The sequence below is a fragment of the Lycorma delicatula genome, chromosome 3 (genome assembly GCF_047948215.1).
Source record: "Lycorma delicatula isolate Av1 chromosome 3, ASM4794821v1, whole genome shotgun sequence".
NCBI lineage: Eukaryota > Metazoa > Arthropoda > Insecta > Hemiptera > Fulgoridae > Lycorma > Lycorma delicatula.
The window spans coordinates 65,396,153-65,422,571 of NC_134457.1; the positions used below are offsets into that span (position 1 = coordinate 65,396,153).

General features: G+C 27.0%; 1 protein-coding gene across 2 annotated transcripts in view; it reads left to right on the top strand.

Moving 5' to 3' along the window:
• LOC142320904 (lachesin-like) overlaps nucleotides 1–26,419 on the top strand; it is a 573,872-nt gene that overhangs the window by 216,136 nt on the left and 331,317 nt on the right. For both annotated transcript variants that reach the window (XM_075358883.1, XM_075358884.1), the window contains exon 2: nucleotides 10,968–11,074. In XM_075358883.1, the coding sequence (XP_075214998.1) occupies nucleotides 10,968–11,074 (107 nt within the window). The remainder of the gene's footprint in view (nucleotides 1–10,967; nucleotides 11,075–26,419) is intronic.

A 26,419-nucleotide genomic window follows, 5' to 3' on the forward strand; every position in this document is an offset into this window, starting at 1 on the left:
GTTAAAACCGACCCACAGGCAAATTCAGGAACTATCTAAAGCCATAAAAACAATATTCTGTATTACCCAAATCGTGTACTATATTTAGGCATTTACCTTTTCTTTTTAACACTAGTCAAAAGGCGATTTATTTTATTTGTTCTACTCAAGTAGTTATTTTTGTTTCGGCTCTATTCATGTGAAGACCTCTGAAGGTCTTCACATGAATATGTTTTTGAATAGGTTTTTCTTGCTGAAAAACTCTAAATGCAGGACTAAACCTGAACTCTTCATATGAACAATTACACTAGTGATTAAAAACACTAGTATTATATTACACATAGTGACAAAATTATGATAACTTAGTTGTTGAATTTTGTATTTTTGTTTATTTATATTCCAAATTTTGGAAGTTTATTTGGACATCATTTATATTGCGGTGTTTTAGTATTCGTGGACTCATTGTTTTTTAATGAAACACATTTTAATTTGACCTGGCTCCAATATAAATAAAAATAGGTTGTGTCCCATTTTTAAGATATGTTAAGGTGGGCCAGTCTTTTGATCAAGTACCATATTTTGCCATATATTAAAGTAAGTGTCAATTAATAAAAAAATTATAAAATCATGCAGAATAATTTGTATAAATTTGAATTTTCTAAAACATTTTTAGATTTATTTGATATTTTTTCCAGTTATCTCTATCTTGCTAATGATACCTATTGTACATAAATCTACGACGTTTGTTATCATCTTAATTATGTGAGAATTTTTATAGAAAGAGTAAAAAATAATCATGAAATATGAGGAAATGCAAAGCCATATTATTTTTAATGGGGGACTCTCGTAAATAATGAAGTCTCCAAGAAAAAAAAAATTAAAAGAAGATATTTAAAAAAAATTTTTTAAATTCATTTGTGTCCAGTTTCACTCATTTCAGAAAAAAATGATACTTAACTATAAGATAACTTATTTAAATTTATTTGCAAAAATTTAACGGTAAAATAATTTGATATACAAATTTTAAAGCCGTTGTATTTTACCACGGAAACTGGGAATCTGTTTTCAGTCCTGCTGAAAGTAGTTTTATGATTCTAAGGATACGGCTAAACTTAAACTCATTTAGTCCCAATGTACGTAACGCAAAATAAATTCCATTCTTGTAAAATGCAACCGGACAGCAAGAGAAAAATAAAAAAAAATGAGTATTCACGTGCATATTAAGTATATTTCCGACTCACATAAATTAACATTATTATAATAGTTTCTTTCTTAAAATACTTTGGCATAATTGTTGAAAATAATATATAATGGCATGAACACGTGGAATATTTATTCAATAGATATTCAGTTTTTGTATATTAGTTCTAAAGGTTACGAAACGTATTGAATATAAAGAGCTAAAAATCATTTATACTGCCCTTATTCAATCAATTTTGCAGTATAATATTGTAATTTGAGTGATCCATTTGCTTATTATTTGAATTAAATATTTATCCTACAAAAGCAAACAATAAAACCAGTTTGTTAATTTTCTCAGTACATACACGAATTAAAAAATTTTTAATATTTTCAGTGTTTTCCCGGTTAGAAAATTATATGTTAAACCGTTTATTGCGTTAAATTAAAAACAAAATAATTCAATTTTTACAATAGATATTGATAAATAAATTAGTTATTAAAAATAAATTATTACTTATAAATAAAAAAGTTGGTTATTAATAAATATGTATGCAGAAATATCACGACCCAAATAATTTTGTAGATTCTCATAAATTATAATAACACTAGATCGATAAATGTTTGTTTTAATTTTGATATTTATTCAATAAACTGGTTATTGAATTTTTTGATGATTTAACTAAGAGTAATGAGTTTGAAATTCAAATCATTATTCTCTTAGTACTACTAATGCGGCTATAATTATTAACTAAGTAATTGGAGGATATCCAAAACTTGCTAACCGCGAATATCTAATGAGAGAATAATAAGGTGTATAATATACACTTCTCAGTATATAAAGGCCTGTAATACCCATCCAACCCATCGACTGGAAGTAGTAGTAAGCAATGAGCTATAGAGCTATACACGATAACCTATGAATTACCTGCATACACTGACCGGAGGATTAGTGATAATAGATCTGATTTGATTGTTATCGATTTTGAAAAGAGGCACTGACTACTTACTGATGTCGAGAGATCATATGATATTAATCTAGCAACTAAAACGGCAGATAAGCTTAAATATCGAGCTCTGTGAATAAAGGTGAGAAAAATTTGGCGTTTTAAAACGGAGATCGTGCTGATTATCATCGCAGCACTTGGAATAATTTCACTAGATCTGCAGCAATAATATTATTATCTATATTTTTGAATAATAACAATATATCAATTTAAAAATTTCTATTTTTTTTTTTTTTTAGTTTGTAATATATTTTTCAGTACTAATCTGGAAATTAATTTTTTTAAATATTTTGGAATGGAAATCAACTCTAATATTTTCCAGTTACTTTAAAAACTGTCTATATTTATTTTTTTTATTTTCCTGATCTGTACGTTGCAGTCTGTTGAACTAATTAACAATAAGCAACCCCCTCACTATTGCATAGTGAGATGAAGGTGATATGTATGATGTATAAATGGAGTGTAGTTTTGTGTAGATTCAGGCCGACATTCCTGAGACGTCTGGTTAATTGAACCCCAACCACTAAAGTACACCGTTATTCACTGTCTAACCCACCAGGCTGGACTAATGGTAAACTCTACGAGTTTACCATTACGTGTTTAACAGCTAATTTTCGAATTCGAAGGTCTCAGGTTCATATCCTGATAAAAGTTGATTGTTTTTATACGGATTTGAACTTTATACGGTAACTGGGGTTTAATTAACCATACTTTTCAGGAATGGTCGGCCTAAGTTTGTGCTGTACTACATTTCATTTGCGTCTCTTACATAATCCTCACCTCATTGGACCATGTGGGTGTTTCTTATTGTTCACTAGTTGAACAGATTGCAACATACACATTAAGAAAAATTATAATACTATCTAAGATAACGATTTCACCGTATATTAAACATCAATCAGTTCTGCAAAGAACAGAAACATCGTCGTCTGATTTATCTCATAATTTTAAAATAAATTTAAAGAACTACAACCGCATTCAAAAATATTTCATAATTTCAATTTTGATTATTAAATGAATCGCAAACTATCGTAGAAATGTAATTTTAAAGTTATTACAATATATCTAACGAAAAACAAAAAAAAATAGATTGATTGACAAATCAGGCTGATAGATATTTATTTAAATATTAAACCTATCGGTTTTCATTAGATGCTGAACCAGTGGTTTTCCGTAGTCGCGTTCCGATCATTTAGTGAAGAGTATATTATCACTAGAATACTACAGGAATGAATATATATATATATATATATATAGAGAGAGAGAGAGAGAGAGGGAGAGAGATAAACAGAAACACACGCGCGCGCGCACACACTTATTAAAAATTTTAAAAGAGTTTATATAAAATAAGGGAAAAATAGAATAGTCATTTATCATGAACGTGAAACATTGTAGAAATAAAATAAATATTATTGTATTATGTCATATATATGACATTTTTATTTTAATGTTAACTGAAGTGCATTTAATGCTAACCGCATGTTCTTGTACATTGAGTAATAATAAAACGAATTTTTCTATTCATCAATTTATTTGATTATATTCCACTCCTCTGAACTATGTGTATATAAATTTAAATGGTATTATTAAAGATTTTTTATCGATATTGTTATATACTTTTTTGATTATATTGTAAAATTTATTTATTTTTATATTTTTAACTTTATCTATCTAAAGTGATGTTAAATATTTATTATTGTTTGGGAGTAGTTGGTTAGAAGACATTAGTTTGATGACATTTTCCATTTCTTTTCTCTACGATTCCAATTTTGCTTATATGTACTTAAAATCTAGATCATACATCCATGATAGTTCTATTGTATATATTTCAGTGTTGTCTTCCTCTTAAGTTTTACCTTTTGTAATATTATTACTCTAATCACATATATTTTGCTTAGTAATGTGTAAAGTTTATTCAATCCTGTTCTTCTCGCACACATTATTAAATCAGATGGTATGCCATCAATTCCTACTACTTTTTCTTGCTTAAATCTTCCAAAGTTTAATGAAATTTAGCTCACAGTATAGATTCTCCTCTGAAATAATTACAGGTTCTAGTAATTAATCGGACAATTTTTCATATCTTTCTGAATACCATTTGTTATATGTTTACACAGTTCTCTACGTTCGTCATCTTTTTCGTTTTTATACTTTCTCTTAGGTCTTTCTTCTACTGTGGAAATCCAGTCTCCCATTAGTATTGAATTAACAACTCCTTTCATAAATCTAACACACACACACACATATATATATATATATATTTTTTTTTTTAAACTCTACATCTTTACTGAAGTGTTTGGCTCGTAAATCTAGCACAATACTTTCGTGAGTTGATTGTAGTTTCTCACTACAATTTCTTATTTATTATTACTAATACTTATTACTAATACACCTAATACTTATTCGATTGCTTTTAATCACAACTAACTGTTATAATAATCTTTTCTCTATCTAAAACCAGGAAATGTCGCTTGTTATTTGACTCCCAGTCAGTCATTAGCACAGAATGAATAATTATAAACACTTCGCTTTAAGATTTTTCTGTTAATTAAATTTTTTGATTTAAAAACGAATAAAGTATTTTAAAAATAAGTTCAATAATTTAGTTATTTGAATTTCGTATTCCTTCGGTATTTAAAAAATATTTGGTTTTTATATCAGAGAAGATTCATTTGATTTTTGTTAAACCAATTTTAAAGTGTTCATCGTGTAACTTAAATGGTGACTTAAACGATACGTTCATAGATTAGTAAAATTTGTAAATATTAATTGACTAATTATATTTATATTGATTTATATTTATTATATTTTAGTTCATAAATAATTGTAGAATTGTTACCCCTTTGATTATTTGTTACTAAAAATTAAAAAAAAAAGAAGAGACATTGAATAACTTTTCAAATATTAGTTGTTATAATAAGAAAAGAATATTCTCAATTAAATCGTAAATAGCTTTGATAGAAGGTAAAGAAATAGATATATAATTTAACATAAGTTCAAAAATTATATTCAAGACGGTAATTAAGAAATACATATCTGACTCATTTATTGCATGTATGATTAAACCTTCATTGCATGTATAAGTATGAGAAGTTTGAGGGATACATTTAGATATTTGATGCGGTAGATTCAATTGTAATAATGTGTTCCTAAGTTCTAAAGTCAAGTATTCCGGGTCTATTTCGGAGGGAAATTCTACTTTGCAAGAGTTTAAATTGCATTAGTCCTTGGTTTAAGAACAAGAAAATGTGTTTCACTTGCTACGCTTTTACTACTTACCCTTTTTCATCATCATCTCTTGTAAAATGAAACATTTTTTAAGATTGAATTACTTAAATTTATAAAAAATATAAAATGTTTTAACTGTGCTTTAAAATGTTTCAAAAGCATTTAGTTTACATTTTTAAAGAATGTACATATTTTTTTAATTACATGCAAAAGTCAATTTTCAGTTGTAAACAAATTATTGTTAAAGTTGTTTTTATTCTTTTATATTTAATCTTTATCTGGTTGCTTAAAATTTTTAATTAGATCCACATCTTAAAACAATTTTTAAAATAAAGAACAATATTATAAAAAAAATTTAACTACCTTAATTTGTGGTATCTGAATAGTATAATAAAACTGCTTTTTTCTTTTTTTTTAATTCTGTTATTTACCAACAAGCAATCATTTTATTAAATCAGAGTTATAATTAACGATAACAGGAATAGATCATCTTACATTAGTTCACATATCAATTTTATTAAATTTAAAATCTCTATACAGTACAGCTTAACTTATCTAAATTTAATAATACTCTTTTTATGAAGTACATTTGTTAACTTAATACATTTTTGTTACATTATTTACAGAGTAGAGTAATAAATAAAGTAATTGTTTACTTCTGTAAAAGTTAGAGAATTTTCAAAAATAAATCTATTCAATTATTTCCTCTATAATTTATTTTATTATTTTTTTAATATTAAACTAAACATTTTCAAAATTTATGATATTTATTTAAAAGATTTAAAAAAAAACGTATTTAACCTGTAGCTAATAAAATACTCTTAAAATATTAATAAAATTTCAATTTTTTATATTTAAATAACAGATTATATTGAAGTAATCAATATTTTTCATTTTTATGTAAATATTATTTCCCACGAAAGAGAACAATTATTATGTATTCATTATTGAAAAGGAGAGTTTTTGCAATTTTCCAGTAAAATGTTATGGAGGTCTGGAATATACAGTGAATATTTTTATTTTAAATATACAATGCTTGAAAAAATCGCTTGATAGTATTTTATCGATGGTAAAAAATCAAAACTTTTTATCTAGATTAGCTAAATGAAAATTTATAGCGTAGAAGAATTTGTTTGGAGCAAATATGAATCTGCTACTGAATGATTACTGAATTTTATATATTTTTTTCTTTAACAAGGGAAAATATTAAAATATAGCTATCATTAAAAATAATGCACACGGTAACGAACCATAAACAATCCGTATAAAATTGCATATTTCGTAGGAAAAGTTGTTTAAAAGATTATATTTACAAGAGCACTACATATAACAAATTTTGAAGAAGACAAACGAGGAGGTGCAGGGTTATAATGAGGTAAACGGTACACAATGTAGGCAAAATTAATTGAACAGCAAGTTGCGTAGTCATGGCTAACCCAGCCAGGTCAAGTGAGGTTCGTTAGGCCAGGGCATGTCCCCACATAAACAAAAAGCTCGTAACACCATCGCTCCGCGTCCCTCTCTTAACCCCTTTCACTACTACATGGAACTACCTCGCAATTTTAAGTAAAACACTAATTTATAATATTGCATACACTTTCGTGGTAATGCCTACGGTACACAAGTTACATTATAGGCATAAATTAAATGTAATTAAACTTTTGGAAAATATTTACCTGTAATGTTATTGTAAACGATTATATAAAATACCAACAAAAAAATTTTACAGCAAAAAATATCAAATTCAGTTTCTAGGTACAGGAATAAATTATTTATTAAACCCTGGATTATTTTATTTAGAAAATAAATTTATCTTTAGTGTAAAGTTTAACAATAAAAACCGTATAATCAGTAGAAATATTTATTTTTACAATATATGATTTTTGTTTCACCATTCATTAAAAAAGCAGAAGGATATTACTGATTAATTAAATTTCCTTAGCAGAATTCTTTGTTGGATTAAATAAAGGTTCATCTAATCAATTCATTATCTATTTACAGAATTTCTTTAAGAAAAATATGTTTAAAAAAAATAAACAAATAGGATAAAAGAATTTCTTTATGTAACTAGCTTCATTCTTTGTGGTATTGTTTGTGCATACGCGCGTGCGAGTTAGCGTAATATGCTATTACTAAAATTTAGTTTATATTATCATTTTTAGGTTTTATTTCTAATCTTCTGATTTTAATAAAATATGTTTTGTTTAAATACTACATAAATTTTCCTGTTGGTTTCATTTATACTTTTTTAAACTAAATTTTCTATCTAAACTATCACTAAGAAAGTAAAAGGATATTAAAAAGAATGTATTGCCTATACATCTATCTTATAAAATTAAAGAATACATTTTTTTTTTGTTTAAAAAAATAAATATCAGTTTTCTTACCTCTAATAAATAAAATTTTATACGGACAAAAAAATCTGGAGGAGTACAAAAAATCTGGAAATTAATGTTTATTAATTTCCAGATTTTTTGTACTGCAGCATAGAGAAAATATTGTAATCTATTAGAAAACTAATTATTTCTGTCATTCCGATAACTCTGAGCTGAAAAATGCAAAATCTCGCTTACGTAATTCTGTAATTATTGATATATAAATATACTGGCGACTACATTGCTTTGTATTTCAGGAATATTAAGAAAATTGACCTGAGTGATTTCTCCTTTTTTATGATAAGATTGGAGAGTAAATGTTTGTTTAGAAAATACCGTACCCAGACGGTGACTAAACTATAAAAATTTCATTGTTTTAATAATTTCCACAAAAACACTTCCCTAAAACTGAAGTCGAGAGTTTTAAGGTTCAAATAATAGTAAAGATATTTACTCTATACGGATTTGAATCCTAGATCGTGGATACCGGTGTTCTTTAGTGGTTGGGTTTCAATTAACCACACATCTCAGGAATGATCAACCTGAGACTGTACAAGACTATACTTCATTTACATTCATACATATCGTCCTCTGAAGTAATACCTTTCGGTGGTTCCGGAGGCTTAACAGAAAAAAATCTAAAACTGAATTATTAATTTTTTGACTGTTTCAAACTGTCCCCTTGAAATTGAATCCTTTTTCTGTAAACAAGGCTTTTCAAAGTGCAAAGATTAATATAAAAATTTTACTCCCAAGCCGTAAAGCATTTTACAAATTAATTTTTATAAAAATAGTCCAAAATATTGTTTTTAGAATAAAGTTTTGTTGCTTTCTAAAATCAATGTAAATATTTTATCATTATTGTTTTTCTTTTGTAGAGGAAATTAAAAAAAAAAAATAAGTATATAAACTAGTATCCTCTAAAAATAAGTTTCAATTTTATTATCACGAAAGGAAAACATTTAAGCCTTCGCTTAATTGTGGGAAATTTAGAAATATCGTTTAAATCTTGAATCTACAAGAACTTCAGATTTTAATGTAATGTTTACATTAACATACCTATTTTTTATTAAAATAAAAAAAAAACAAATCCAAAAATTATTATAGTGGTTGCTAAGTAGGATTTTCTGAGAACATATTAAACAAAAAAAAATCGTGAAATGAGTTTTAATTTTTTTCGAATTAAAAGTTGATATTAATTTTAATATAAAAGCGATTATTCGTCAAAATATTTAAATCCACTACTTTAATTTTTAAATAAATTAGTAAATAATAAATTTGTGAATAAAATAATGAAAAATACCCACATACTTAATGACTCTTAAAAATGTTTTCACCTAAAAACAATAAATATTCTTTGTCATTAGAGAACCATCATGCTTTGATGTCTTTATATATTAACAGAATGTCCCATCATCATTTAATGTACGACATTATCACTTCACACTAACCCAAAATTTAGACTCGCAACCATGCATTTTCACGGTGAGTAAAATTACCATCCGTTATTTGATACAACTAAAATTTTACAAATTTTATTTGGGGGCGATTTTAATGGCGAACATCCAAAGAGATTAGATCTTTCGAAAAGACATCCTATATTTACTGGAATTTCCAAAACAATAGGAGCTGATACTAATTACATTACAATAATTTCTGAAGAGATTATGCATATTTAGAAGTAAACGTTAGTTCTATTCATAAACTGTTTACATTTCAAATTATAATTTCTCGTAACAAGTTCAAAGCCCACAATAATAGTAATTTTCTTCCAGTCAGGCAGACTAATCCTCCGATTGTAATAAGTATTTATTTTGGTTTTTTAATTAGATTAAATTGTCATGATGTGTTTCTAGAAAAAATTATATCGAAAAAGTTACTAAAGAGTTAATGTAGCGAATATTTTTCTTTTGTTATAAAACTAAACTAAAAATACTTTTAATTTAAGTTAAAACAAGAAGAAAGAAATCAAGCTAGTCAACAAAAGAGGAGACATTAATAATGCCTTAAAACTGGTCCCGGAACATTAAAGAGTAATTCGCTTTAATGAGAACTTGCTATACAATGAGCCGAGACACGCTCCGTATTGAAGCATTAATCTTTAAAATTATCATTCCAGAAGTTATGAATGATACCCTTCCTAAGAAATGTTATCAAACTAAAACCGCTAATTCAAAGGAATTCATCCAGTTGTTTATATAATGCTACATAAATTTTAATTACAACGTGAAAAAAAAATATGTTCACTATAACAATGTTAAAGTTATCAAAGAATTTAAAATTTAATTTTAAAAGTTTATTGATTAAATGTAATCAGATATTATTAATTTACTTTTCAATAGTGAAAAAAATCAGAACAAAATTTTAAATTATAAAAATAAATATTGTTGTTGACTAATATTCGTAATTCAGAATGTTAAATTACACATTTTAAATGAAGCAGATTTTTTCATAAATATATTTTTTCTACCTTAGCGAAATAAGGTTTAGAGTGTTTTAGGTAATTCAAACCTTACGACTGATCACAAAAATAGTTTTTCCACTGGTGTAAATTTTGAATCTCTAACACTATAACATTTTTTCGACTCATTTAGGAAAGAATAAATTTTCCAAACATAAATTGTTTTAAATTTTTAAATATTTTTTTACGTTGGATTCAAAATTTACCTATTAAAATTACAGTTTAATTTTCATGGACTATTGAATAAAATTTTGAAAAGTGCAAAGTTTAGAAATTACATTTATATCGTTTTCAAATTAATTTTACATTTATTTGTAATTTAAGATAAAATGCTATGAATGTGCAATACTGGAATACGTAATTATTAGAAATATCTTCCATTATTTATAATAGATAATTTGATGTATGTTATGTTTATGGAGCATAATAAAATTGAAATTCATTAAATATTGAATTTTTTTTAAAATTCAGTAATCATTAAAATTCTTAGATGTAAGTGAATATGAAATCTGTAAAAATATTTTTAAGGAATTTTTTTTTAGGAGGAAGGAATTTTAGGAGGTAATTAAAAAAAAATTTTTTGTGAAAAGTTTTTTAAGGAAGGAATTTTTTAAGGAAATTTAAAAAAAGAAATTATATTTTAACATAAAACATGTATATATTTTTAATTTAAAAAAAAAACTGATTCACTACTTAACATTCTAATAAATTATTTTAATTTGGGATTTTTTTTTTCAGGAAACACAGAAGACCCGGAATTTGTAGAACAAATAGAAAATATCACCGTACCGGCAGGAAGAAATGTCAAACTGGCATGCTCTGTTAAAAATCTTGGTTCATTCAAAGTAAGTTGCGAATTTAAAAACAGAATATAATAAAATAACATTTTCTGAAGAAGAACAATATATTACTGCTTCCACAGATACACACACACACACACACACACACACACACACACACACACACACACACACACACACACACACACACACACACACACACACACACACACACATACACACACACACACACACACACACACACACACACACACACACACACACACAAACGCACGCACACACGCATACACACACACATATATATATATATATCTGTGGAAATAATTAATATATATATAATAATTATTGCATAAAATATTCTCAACAATTCACTTATAATATATTTTATAAATTTCAACGGAAATCTATAATATACCCATTCATTTTGTTATTTATTTATTTACGTATCTGGTAACTATAGACCTACACAGCCCAATTAAAACTACTTTAACTGTTTTTTATATCAGATGATTTTTGCCGGTGCAAAAAATACTTAGCCCAACCGTGATTTAAATTCAGATTCTTCCGGAAGAAACTTACAGATGCTACCTTTTTGCCATAGAGGTAGGTGGATAAACAGAATAAAAAGTAAAATTAGTTCAGAGTTACTCATTTTCATTTAGTCATTACACATTTGAGTGATATGATAATTTTCTCCATTCCTTTTGTTTTGTATTGAACTTTTAACTTCATCTCTGTAATTACATCCTTCATCCGAGTTTGTTCAATCATGATATTATATGGACTTCTTTTCTGTGTCAACAGTTTTATAAAATCCATAACCGCTTCTTATTATTCTTGAAGCCAATTATTTAAGAATACATTGTTCTATCTCAGTCTTATTAAAATATTAAACGAGTAATTTTAAAACCTTAAGGCTGCAAACAACATTCTCGATGAATTATTTTCAATCTTTAAATCAAAGAACTTCAAATAAAATCTTTAGTCCTTTTTTACTCCAAAAGAATAGATTGGTCACTTATTCTTTCTTCAATGCTGCATTTTGGTGGGTTATGGGAAAACGACATAAAGTGTTAATTTATCTTCGCCCTGTCGTAAAAAAACTATTCTTAAATTTGAAGAATTATACACCATATTTACACAAAGATTACTTAAATTCATGTCCATTATATGGTGTACTTCTGATTTGAAAGATCCACAACTATTAACATCCGGACACTATCTTATTGGATCAGTTCTCACTACAATTTCTGACCCTGATTTAATTGAAATTTTTATTAATCGTTTAGGCTGCTGGCAAGAATGCAAAAATTTACAAAATTTATTTGGAATAATTAGTCGAAACTTCACTTGAATCAGATACAAATGACAAACGCCTAAGAGGAACATCTGTATAGGAGACTTAGTATTAACATCAGACGAAAATACTCCTTTACAGTGAAAAACTTTACAGGATCAGACAAGTTAGTATCTGTTATGGATATCAAAATGCCAATCAGAATACCTTACCTATTTAAGAAATCCATTTATATTATTGTATATATATTCCGGGTTTTGCCATTAAAGCGATTTACTTATTTAGGAAATCCATGTGAACAGCATGTATAAATGAATTTTACTATGTGTACAAGCAATTCACTTACTTAAGATATCAATTTCTACAAAATATATTTTCAAGGTATACATTCAAGGTATGTGTACAAAAGGGATAGTTCAAAAGGGATATTTTACTTATGCTATGCACTTTTTCAGTTAAATATTATATTTATTCAAGGCTTACTTATACTACGCTCTCATTTTATTTCAAGATTAAACGTATTCAAGGTTTAATTATTTTACATACCTATCAAAATGAAGATTGTATTTCTTTTCAAAGCTTACCAATTCTTCGTAGTTTTTCAGTTCTAGATTTATTTGTTTAAAATGCTTTGTTAATTACAGAAATAACATATAATAATTACAATATATACAATAATTAGTTATATACATGTTTTTAAAATATTACTGTTACTTATTATCATTATATAAAAAAATCCGATGTGGTTACAACGTGACTTCCTTGTACGCCTATTAAATTACTTATACACATTCTTTTAAAATGAAAAGTACATATCATTTTATTTCACTAATAACTTCAGATTTTTTTCATATTTTTAAAAATTTTTATTGTTATTATTGAATTATTATTTATTGTAAAATATTTTTTACAATCAGAAGGTAATAATTACCTTTATTAATGTATTAATAAATCAATACATTTAAATAAAAAAAAAGTTAAAGAAAGGAAATGAAGTCGGATTCGAACCGATGTGCCTTCTTGTAAGACTGAATATTTCATTAATTAAAACTTTATTTGGCTATAAGTCTGAAACCAATGAAAATAAGTACCACTTATCAATTAGGTTGAAAATCTCTCAATAAGATCTTATTACTGCAGTTAAGAAAAAGTCAAAAATCCAAATTCTTTGGATTTCTTTGGACATTTTTGGTCAAGTCGATTGCAATCGAAAGGGAAGATGTAATCGCGAAATTTTACGCGATTACAATATTTCCTTGTACGTAAAAATATTATTAAAAAAATCATCTGATTTCTTGGCGGGCAGTATATTCAATCATGATATTGTATGGACTTCTTCTTTCTTATGTAAATAGTTTTGCAAAACCCACAGCCCGTCTTTATTCTTATTGAAGCCAATCATTTAAGAACAGAGGTGGAGGAACCCCATTTACGGGGGCGCCTATGCAGTGTCGGGTTCGCTAACAGGTTCCGCCAGTTATAACCAAGGGCGTATGTATACCTGCGCACTACCGACTTAACCTCCACCACTGGCTTCCCCCCCTTCTAAGTACTGTTTATAAAAACATTTCATCAGAAAAAGGAGGAACACCCGCTTACTCAGTTGTAACAACCAACAAATGTTACACATTACACAAACAAAACCACTGGAAGCAACACATAACAGCACGTCAAATATAAACACCGACAACATCGTACAAGAACCCTGCAGAAGACAGGACAAAGCTTCTAACATCCACAACACCCAGGTGTTACACACCCACACAGCAGTCAAGACAGAAACATGAAGTAGTCACAAAGAACATAGTATTCTCTCCCAGTTTATTTAAAAAATTAAGTAATAAGGGTTAAACTCTAACGTAAATTATGTAAACTTAAAAATGAACTATAATACATTTTTAAATGATATGTGAGAATAAAATTTTTCTATCTTTATTGTGATTTTATTTGGGTTATACAAATGTAGGAAATGTTTTTAAAAATGTTTAAATAATATTACAAAAGGATTAGAATGTAAAATTGTAGTATAGTCTTCAAAAATATCTAAAAAATAATGTTAAATATAAAAATGTGATAGATAAACTGCAATTTAAACTTAAAACATCTCTTTACTTTCTTTTTAATTAACCGGCACCATATACTACAAATAATGAGCTGAGCAAGTAAAAGTGATCTGTGTACTTCGTAATATGTACAAGTAAATGAACAGTATTTATTTAAGTTTTCGTCTTTTACAGATATTATCTTATGGATTTCAAAATGTGACAAAATTAAATAAACCTTAAATTCCTTCCGGGTTTTACTTAATCTTTATTTTTATAATATTAAAGTAACATTTCCTTTCACTTTTCGTCTAGAATTTAACACTTTTTAAAAATTATAAAAGTAACACATTTTTAAATTAAAATGTCTAACATTAATCATTTCATCTAAAGTATTCAACAGTAAGTGATAGAATCACTTTTTATGAATGACTAAAATAAATACATTACAATTCTTTTTTTTTAATTTTGAGGTTTTTCTTCTTGCGTGTAAGAATAAAATCTTTCTATCTTTACTTGCGATCTTATTTGAGTTATACAGATGTAGGAAATGTATTTATAATTTTTTTTATTAAGATATAACAAAAAGTTAACTTAGTTTACTCTTTTAGTATGGTATATTTTCTCTCTTTTATTTGATACGCTTTTTATATTATTACGAGCAGAAGCATCTGGCTTTACTCTATTATCGGTTATAGAAATTGTAAATATTGTTCCTGTTAAAAAAATTTGTTAAACATTATGGTTAAAAAAAGAATCAATTTTTTTTGTATTTTCAGTTGTAGAGATAAATTTTAATTTCCGGAACGCGAAAGATAGAATTCATGAATAAATTCATACTGTTACAAATTAAAAAAGAACAAATATTTCAAATACCAACTTCCAATTTTCTCCATTTTCTTGATAATATAAAAATTACAGAGATAAAATTTAACAAATTAACCGAGTCTATTTTTTTTATTATAATATTATTCAAAAATATTGAGTGAACGGTCGGAAACAGTATACGCTGAATTTGTAATATCGTAGTATTAAGGTAAACGGAAATTACGTTTTTCAAATAAGTATAATAATACTAGATATTTATTGTGAAAACACAATAAGCTATTTTGTCTCATTCTATTATCTTTATGCATTTAAAATTTAAATGGACGTAGAATAGAAAGAGAAGGTACTATAGAGAACAGATATACGATTGTTAAATTTCATTTAACGTGCTAAGCATAAGAATTGAGTCTATTTTGACCTGTCATTTCCAGTTAAGTCTTTCAGTTAAATTTCTAAAGAAAACGTTCAGCTTAAAACGGGAAACAGCTTTATTCAAAATATCCTATCCAAGATCTCAATGTAGTGTAATTGTAGAACGAGATTTGATCAACGTCGAGGGAGATAGAATGTATCGGATTTCAAAGCTACTAAAAGGAGAGGAAAGAGACAATGTAGGGTGATCTAAGAACGAAGGGCGAAAAGTAAAGGAAGGGGGATGGTGTGTTGACGCAGGGGTAGGTTAATCGTGATCTGATCAGACATTTACGAGACAAGTGATGGAGGGGCAGCCTTACTTCGACTCTTCTATATTCAAATGAACTACTGCCGGTGGGTAGACCCTGTTAAACGGTTATGTCTAACTTTAGTGTATGTTTCTGTAATGTCTGACGTTATTATTATTGTAATATAAAAAAACAAAAACTATCAACCATATGGAAACGACTAATTTCGTAATTATTGATTTTTTCCTCAATTTAAATTTTATTTTAATACTGATTTATTTTTAACTTTCAAATAGTAGCATAATGCATACTTACTAGATTAAATATGACAGTGAAAAAAAAAAACTATTTTAGTACAAGATTATTGTTGATTGATTACACGGGATACTTATTTGAATAAGTTATTTGTAATTAAATTAAGGAAGGATTCTTATAGTTTAGAGTTATCAAAAAAGTAAAAACGACTATATTAGTAAATAAAATGGAATATTTTTCTAAAACTTCTTTTCAGAATTAGTCTGAAGTTATGTCGTTAGTTTTATTGTAAGACCAGATAGCGATTGCCGAATGAATTTAGAAACTAAAAGGGAATCATTTTAAAATTTTCTATATAAATAAAAATTTGAACCAATTTTATCACGCTGATCTGCGAGTTGATTTGTATTTTTAATCAGCAAAGTGATGTCATTTGAATTTGTGATGAATTACTAGATATGTCACTGCCATAAGAAAGCCCCTTTCTTCACCATGAGAAAGATTGTATACAGAAACAAATTAATTCACCTTTGATACGAAAAAAGAGATATTGCAGTTTTTTTTAATGTATATATTAAAGTGTTTGTAATACATCTTAAGTATCATTAAATTTTTATACATTTAAACGTGTGTTCTTTAACTACTTATTTATTTTTTCGATTCTTTGTTTTTGACCAAATATCTTTTCTAATTTATAACTTTCTATTTCCAGCGTTATCATTTACATTTTGTGAGCAACTTGACCAAAGTGGAGGTCTATGAAAATTTAGTTATATTTAATTGGAATAAAATAAAATTGTATTTAGTGTAATTGGATTGTTTAGATTAAATTAACTGTTTAAGTTTAAAACATAATCACCTCGAGAATAGTAAATGTAATTAGCGTGCTAAAGTTGGCTTTGATCCTGAACGAGAAAACAAACGAATGGCAGATTACCAATTTTGAAAAATAAGACAAACGGGTTTAAGAAATTTGAACCCGTTGGATAAAAGATTATATTTCATGCTAAAATGCAAAATTTCAACGAATTTATTTAGATTATTCTGATGATATATTTTTGCATTGAAAATTCTCATGTAAAATAAAAAAAAATATATACTGGTAAAACTATAGTAAAATTGAAACATTTAAAGGGGGTGTTTAGATTAGTAAGTATTAAGACTTAGTGGCTACTAAGGTTAACAGAAAGTATTAAATAGAAATATTTAAAAATATATATCGACATATTTAAAAATTTAAAGTTTAAATTTATCGGTCAATTTTATCTTTTAAATTTTTAACAAATTTTGGATATTCAGAAGTAGCAAAAGAGATAGAACCTAAGACTCCAAAACTCTACCTTTGCTGAGGCTTTCTACATTCCAAAAACACAAAACGAATTACATAGAATTACGCTCTTAAAAATGTGAGAGAATAATATTAAAAATATACTCTCGAACTTCTATAATTTTAAACGTACGTTGATCAACAGAAATAATATTCGGATTGTAAATCAGGATTGTAATAGTATGTCAGCTATCAAAAATAAGCCAATTAGGACAAATTAAGAAGGCCACTTGAAATATAAAAAACTTTGAACAGATATCTGACCTAATAAAAAAAACAATTCAGTTAAAAATTATAGGCTTTTTAAAAAGAAAAATTTTTTTCCTAAGTTTGAAACTATCGAATTCTTTCTTGAAAAGGTAAATTCTAATAAAAATTGAGAGAAATTATGTTAAAATCTTTCTCGTTAGTGAACAGTTAAAATGTTCTCTTATTATTTAAAAAATGGATAAATTATGTTAAAACTACGGAAAATTTTGGAAAAAATGTCTCAAATTTTAATTATTTAAAAAAGGTGTGTTTTTTTTTAAAATGGATCTATTTTATAAAAAAGTTCCTTTCGGCACCCCGGAAGGCGAAGTTAGATTTCACCGGTGCTAAGTAAGGGATAAAAAAAATGTCCACCTTAAAGTTAAGAAAAACTTAAAATTTACTCAGTACGACAATGGTTGTACATAAAAAACGTTTCACATTTTTAGCATACAACAAGCCCCATTTTGCAATTCCAGTAAAATTTTGCATCCCTTGCCATAAGGGTTGGTCGCATTAAAAATTGTTACAGACAAAAGTTTTAGGTAATGATTAGAAGACTAACGACTACTTCAATCCTATTCGATACTGTACCGATTAAGATAGGTATGTTTTTGTCTTCAAAATCCCATTTCTCCATCCCCTGGGCCAATGGTTGGTTATATAAAAGAATTTTACTGAGATAAGTTTTAGGTTCTTATTCAAAGAATAGTAAGAACTTTAAACCAATTTGATATTTTACTTAATAAGAAAGTTATAGCGATTTTTGTTTTTTTCGAAAAAGTCCCCCCATTTCTATCCCATGGTCCGATTTTGGCCGTTAACAAACTCAACCGATATTTTGAGTCGAGTTATCTTTAGGAAAAAAAATTAAAGTAATTGGCGCAAAATTACGGCAGTTATCGTTTCCACAAGAAAAAAAAAAGAAAGAAAAAATTAATATATTTATATATATAAAATCTCGCGCGCGCACGCGCGCACACTCACCCACACTCACCCACTCACAATACAAATACTGTACATATATTTATAAAAATTTGATCAGCATTTGTTTATATTTTATCGTATGATATATATATTTTAATACTTTTATATATAGTCACCATCTCTCTCTTTTCCTGTTTAGCCTCCGGTAACTACCGTTTTTTAGATAATACTTCAGAGGATGAATGAGGATGACATGTATGAGTGTAAATGAAGTGTAGTCAGTATTGTACATTCTCACTTCTACTATTCCTGAGATGTGTGGTTAATTGAAACCCAACCACCAAAGAACACCGGTATCATGATCTAGTATTCAAATCCGTGTAAAAATCACTGGCTTTACTAGAACTTGAACGCTGGAACTCTCGGCTTCCAAATCAGCTGATTTGGGAAGACGCGTTCACCACTAGACCAACCCGGTGGGTTTATATAGTCACATCAACAACTAATGTCATTAACGACCTATCAGTGTAATGTAACCGTACCAGTAAATATGTAGTCTTGAAAAAGTACAGGCTCACCATTCCTGAGACGTGTGGTTAATTGAAACTCAACCACCGAAGAACACCGATATCCACGATTTATTATTCAAATCCATATAAAAGCAATAACCTTTATTAGGATTTGAACCTGAAAATTTCGACTTCGAAATCAAATACTTTACAAGTTTATCACAAGAGGTGTTTTTTTTTTTTTTTTTACTAAAAACATATATATCGTTATTATCACATTATTATCGTCTTACCAAACATTTGTCACAGGAATATTTTTTCCTACAGGTTTCGCCACATCAGTATGTCAGCATCTTCAAGAAATGAAAATTATCCACTATTAAGTTTCGTCAGTTTTATCTACAAAAAACCAAATAAAACCACACTTCAATATTACGTATTAAACTATAAATTTACAAGAAGCACGCAAGCTTAATTGCCGTGTTATCCGGTCTAAGTTTAGGCCTGAACTGATTAAATTCTGTTAATCTGTGTCTTTTATTATCAGTGTAGCAAATATGTTACAAATTCAAAATTTATATGATCATTTATGAGTTTTGAACTGAGCGATTTTGTATTTTTATATATTTGCAAATGTTCCTATGAGTTCATATTACTTTTGTTGCAAACTATTATTATCTTAATAGTTTATAAATTACATTATATTCTTGTCCCTGCTGATACATTTATGCGGTGAAACATGTAGAAAAAAATATTATATTATAATATGTATATACTCGTATTATATAATATTATAATATTAAATATTATATTATAAAATATGTATATATTATCAAAGAGAGTGAAAGTTTATATAAATTTTAACCGAGGTAGAAATTATAATTTTAAAATCTAATTTTAATAACAGGAAGATTAAAATTTGATTGGAATTGGATCGATCTATCATTTAAAAGGTAGTATTTTCTTCTGATGTGAAAATTAAATCATCCCTCCTACTATAAGCTAGGAATATGAAATTAATTTACAGGAAAAGCATTATTAAATTTTATTTTAATTAACCTACCGATATCAATACTGGTATAGTCTATAATGTGAAAGTGACACATAAAACTAATGTTATTTTTTTAAACTATACTTATAATCTATTTGTAAATCAGTAAATATATTGTTATGATTTTATTAAGAAAACACCCAAGATCATGACAATGACCTTTATCTGTATAATTGTAAAATGAAAATAATAGGGTCTTGCTACGTAGTACTAGGAATTTTACTGTTATCATGAAGTGTAATAGCGTGTGAATTTTCGTAGTATTCTATACTTTTTACATGTAGTTTAATCTCTTAGTGAATTATGGAAGGGTCTATTTATATATGTATAACATTTTGGATTTTATCTCGGTTAAATTTATGATGATTTTAAAATATTTGAATCTCTGAAATGATATGCCCAGTCGGGTTTAAGGAATTTTTTTTTATATAACCGTAGTTTTTTCAGTTATAACTTTTTTTGTTTATGTAAAAAACTTGTTATCGTTAATGTGATATAATAATTTAAATTTACTTTCTCATAATCTTATATGAATTGAAGTAATTGCATGTGAGCGTAAAATTCGATTTCCAGATAAATATCTTTTTGATATTCTGTTGAAACTTTATGTTAGAAATGTTTAAATTTAAAGGCATATTTTACTGACCGTAATAGATAAAAAATGCAGATGACTTAATTGTAACTATAAAATTTAATTGATCTTAAAAATGCGTATATAATATAATTAAAATAATAAAATTTTCGTTTGTATATACTCACACGTTAGCAACTAACATAAATATATTAACATACTAATACTGAAATGTTACATATTATTTTGTAGCTTTATAACCTAAATAAATAACAGCCAAATTATATTATATTTACCAAATAATAAAAAAATAATTAAGTTAAAATGTCAGTTAATTTACACTTTTATTTAATTTCATGAAAAAACAATAAAAAGTAGACTTGTGATAAAATATTAATCTTCCATATATTTACAAAAAATAAAAAATAAAAAAAATAATAACAGAAAAATGTTAAATGAACTTATTTAAATCAAGGGTTTATAACTTCACATTTGGAGTTTTAATAGTATACCAAGGAATCAGATTAAAAAAATTCCGTTTGGTTCGAATACAGTTTAGCTTACAATTTTTTCTTAATTTTTATTTCTGATATTACAGATATTTATCAGATTATAACTATTTTTTCTACATTTCGAAAAAATAAATGCATCAAAAAAATTAATTTATAAAAAAAGTTAAAATATGTGTATCCTCTGATTATTTTTCAAACTTACATCCTAAGTATAATTAATACAATTTTTAAATTATTTAAAATTTTCTTTCTTTTCCATTACAAATATATGAAGTGTATGTAGTTTTAGTGTGTCAGAGGAAATGCTATTTCCTATTTACAAATTTCAGATTTCAAAATTGGCTTTAGTTTTACTTTTGACCATCAGAGTAGGAACCAGATAAGAAAAAGAAGAAGCAGGAGAATGAAAAATTCTTTTACGTTGTGTTAATTCAGCGAAATAGAGATTCCTAACTATTATAATCCAACGTGCTGGCAGTTACCATTCCCTCCAATAAGGTTTCCAAAGGAATGAAAAATTGAGAATTTCTAAAAATATTTTTAAAAGAAAAAAATCAGAACATGGAATTCAAGTTTTGACTATATAACTTAAAAAAAACCTGACAATAAAAGCTATACTTTCTTGTCATTGTTATATTTTCTTATATAGTGAAAAAATAATGATACATGAAAAAAGTTACCAAAACGCTATTTTTAGAGTGGGGTTAATATACATAAAGTTTTATTTGGAAATTATCATTATACCTCTAATAAACACAAAAACGTCTAAAAATTAAAAAAAAAAAATCGGTAGTTTTATTTTTCTCTATTCTCCCACTTCAAAAATAATCTTACTAGAATTTTTTTTTATTTTCCACGTTTACTAAATGAAATGAAGGAACTAAAATAAAATCCATTGAAAAATGTACAACTAATAAATAAATTATGACGAAATTTTAAGCTAATATTATTAATAAAAGTTTAAATAAACCAAAAAAGTTTTTAAAAATTCCAAATATCGATATTTTTAAACTTCGATTGGCTCCCTCCCTAATATTGCCCCAAAGTATTTTTGGGGTCACTTTTACTACTAGTCTAAATTTTTTCTGAAAAAAAAAATTCGGTTAGAATATAGATAATAAATAAAAATTGAGCTTTTTTCAATTATTGGGGAATTTTGCTGCAAATTTAAAAAAAAAATGGTAAGATATCATACTTAAGATAAAGTGGGGTTATGTTTGCATAATTTTGAGAAAATTGGTTCCAATACACTACCCAACCTCTTGGAGGCATTGACTCCAAAACTTTACCGACTTATTTCCACATACACACAAGTATTAAAATCGATTAATCCAGTCGAAAATCACTAAGCATCAAACACATCAACGCACATACATATATAAAAACGAAAAATACTCTCTGAATCATAAAACGTCGAGATAAGTAAAAGAAACCCTTACCCCATTTTTTGATTGCTCCTTTTTTGATCTTTTCACTTTCCTTCTTGCAGCGTAGCTCTAGAGCAATGATGGCAAGAAAGTAAAAATTGTTATCCAAATTCAGCTATCTTAAAAATTCATTAAAATTTAATAATTCTTAAAATCCGACCATCTCTTCATTCATCTTTTTCGTAATTATTTGTCTTTTTCCATTGTCATCTGATTGGTTTTATACAGTTCTCAATTCCTAAAGTCGCCAATATATCCGAATACAATTTTTCTATTTCATAAATACATCCACATATAAGCTATACGTAATAAAATTAATTACATTCCTATTTAAGGTTTCAAATTAAATAATTTCCCAAATGATTTTTTGTTACATATTTAAGCTATTTTTGCAGTATCCTTAGATGAAAAAATAAAAATACTGTAACAATCAATCTGTTAAAATTATAGAACTCTTTTTTTCAAAAAATAAGTGAATATACATCACGTAAAGGCAAACATTTTTTTTCCAAGTTTTAAATTATATTTCAAATTTGATCTCTTTTTTAAAATAATTCTTTACAGAAAAAATTGGTTATTTTTTTCTTCCTTAAGGTTATATAACATAACTTTCTTTTAATTACTACGATAATCAAAACAGGATTTTACAGTTGTATTACTTTTAGTTTAAAGTTTAAACATTTCTAATTGCTAAAGTATAGTGAAATACAAAAAAATAAATTGAATCTAAAGTCAAAGAATTAAGCTGTACTAACAGCTGGAAATTCTAAGTTTGAGTATAGTAAAATAACAAAATATAATTATTTATAAGTGATCATTAATAAAGAAAAGGTTAAAAATCACTGGATTTATCATGGATTTACGTTCAACAAGAAAAAACTAATTTTACAGAAATTATTACTCGATATCAATTTTTTTAACAATCTTTATGGTGTGAGGTACATATGGTAAAATGGATATAAAGCAAAAACAAAAAAAATCTATAAAATATAATTCATTAATAAGGCTAATAATGCAAATACATTACCTATTTGAATAGTTATGTTTGTAAAACATAATAGAGGAACGTAGAAATCATAGAGTGACAACTTCATGTCAGATTACTGAATGACAGCAATATTAAACGTTGATATAAAACTGACTATCGAGAAGAGAAAGAGGTTACTATATAGACAAAGAGAGCAGACAATTGCCTAGCGTTGTCAAAGCATTAGTTTAATGTTTAAAACCTACTTACCACAATGGTTTGATAGCAGGATAATCCGCTTATGGAGTCCAATTCGATTCTAAACCTTCAAATCGGCTTGCTCAGTTTCATTAGATGCAAAATCTAATTGCTTAATTCATGAAATTTATCCACATTACCGTATAGAGTCTGAAAACAAACAATTTATTTAGTAAACTATCAAACATATTTTTAAATAAGTAGAATATTCCCATTATAATAAATTAAACAAATTCATATTTAAAACAGGCTACCTTTAGCTATTTCAAACTGGCTTAACAACTGCATAGTAGTCAATTACTATTAAAATTCACATGTTTTTACAAACGAATTAGTTTGTATAAGGAAAATTATTTAAAATTTTGTCCCTACAACGTGAAACGTAGTGTAAATACATTTTGTCATTACAAATGCAGTACTTTTGTTATAAATAGAATTTACAAAGCATTACTCTTATTAAAACGATTAAATGTACTGTTTATTAACAATTCTACATAAAATACCATTTTGTTTATTACAGAAAACATCCTAATAAAATGCAAACAATAACAAGAAAAAAACACTAAATACTCAAATGTACTGGTTTGAATTTCATTTAGAGGTTGATTTTTCTTCAGTTGGTATTCTTCTCATTAAGAAAGATGCTTTGAACAACTTAAAAAAAGATATATGTTATAAAAAAAAAAAAAATTTATTACTCATCGTTAAATCTATACAATTATATACAGAGAAAGAGGGTTTTTGTTTGTTTCGGATAAACAAAAATCTAGGCGATCAATCGCAATCAAATTTTTATCCATGTTTCTTGGCATAAAAGGCTTTTCACCTTGAAAAAAAAAATTATGTAGTAATATGTATGTAGTACTGGAGGATTTTCCGGTTGAAGCACAAAATTTAATGAATTGAATTAATGAACTGCGAACTGTGAGTCTGAGTTACTGTACGAGGTGGGTTTGAAATGAATGATTCGAATCAATCTAATGAATAAATTACAAAAAAAGTAGAATTAAATTTACGTTAAATAAAATAAAATAGTAATAAATAAATTAAAAGAATGTCTATTTATCAATAATGGGATTCTTGTGAGGACCGCGTGTGAGGCTAGAGTGGTGAGGTATGCTAGCACCTCGTGGGAGGCTAGACCAATCAACTGGCAACGAACGGGGTGCCCCTGGAGCGCTGTTTTGGGAGGTGCAGTGGGTTGCTCTTATAATATCTCTGCAAACAATCATCCGATTTTCAAAATTTAAACGGGGTATTTGTTAGTAGGTTGAAGACTAACTTTTGGATGCATCAGGTACACTCTGATCTAACAGATCACATGTATTCGGAAATATATATATATTATATAGATAAATTTTTCCTGTTTGTAATCCCATCACGCGAGAACCAACTTACTTTCAGATTACTTTCAAATTTGCAGGATACATTTGTGGTATCACAGGGAAGGTTTTAAGCAACCGACCGAGACCCTAGTTCCCTAAAAGATATTAAAAATATTCATTATTTCTTTGCCACCAAGGAGGGTGAAGTTGTGAATTATTACTATTTATCAGTATTATTTTCATAACCTTGAGGATATCGTACGTGAGGGGTCCAGCGGATGGACCCTCTGGGTATACAGGAAAGGCGACTGAAGCAAGCACTGTGACCATAGAGTAGGTCCCTTGGGCCCGGGAGATCTTGGGGGCCCCGGAGTTGGCTCGGGATTCACCTGGATAGACCTGAGACCAGAGGGTCCAGGTTTTGGCTACATCAGGGCCGACTAGTTGATAAATAACAGATCTTTCTTCCTTTTCGAAATAAATTTTTTATAACCTTCAATTTTTTTCAGTTCTTGTAATCATTTTGGGATTCTCATATTTGAGTATTTTATTAAAAATATTAATAAAACATCAAGAGTATATAATTAAAAATAAAATGTAAATAACATTTATTTTTGGAGTAGAAATGGATTAGTTCTATCTAAATTTCTATGTATTCTGTGTAAAGAAGGAAATTTGTAGTATGAATTGAAATCAGTTCTGTATTTCTATATATATATATATATATATATATATATGCTTTTTCTTTTTCTTAGTTATGTTTAATGTTGCTGTAAAATATTAATCTTATAGAAAAATGTCACTCATATTTTTAACTAGTAAAATTATTTTAACAAAATCTTATGTAACTCTGGAAATTTATAAAAAAAGTCTGATTATTTTAAAGAAAACCCAATAATTATCTACCAATAATATCTGCGGTTACTGCTGGACTAGCCATAGAAGAAAGCTAAATTTCTGCTCCATAAATGCCTAATAAGTTATGAATAAGTGTAATTTCACAAATGATGAATTATTGTGATTTCTTTTTTTAGCTATTTCTATGCGAGTTGTAAACTTTTTAAAGTTTTATACAAAATATATACTTTTTCTTTTAATGAATCGCGAAATTTTATTTACTCAAGAGTTTCTTTTCGGATCTAAACAGTCAAATTCTCACCACTTACACTACGTTGTAACAATA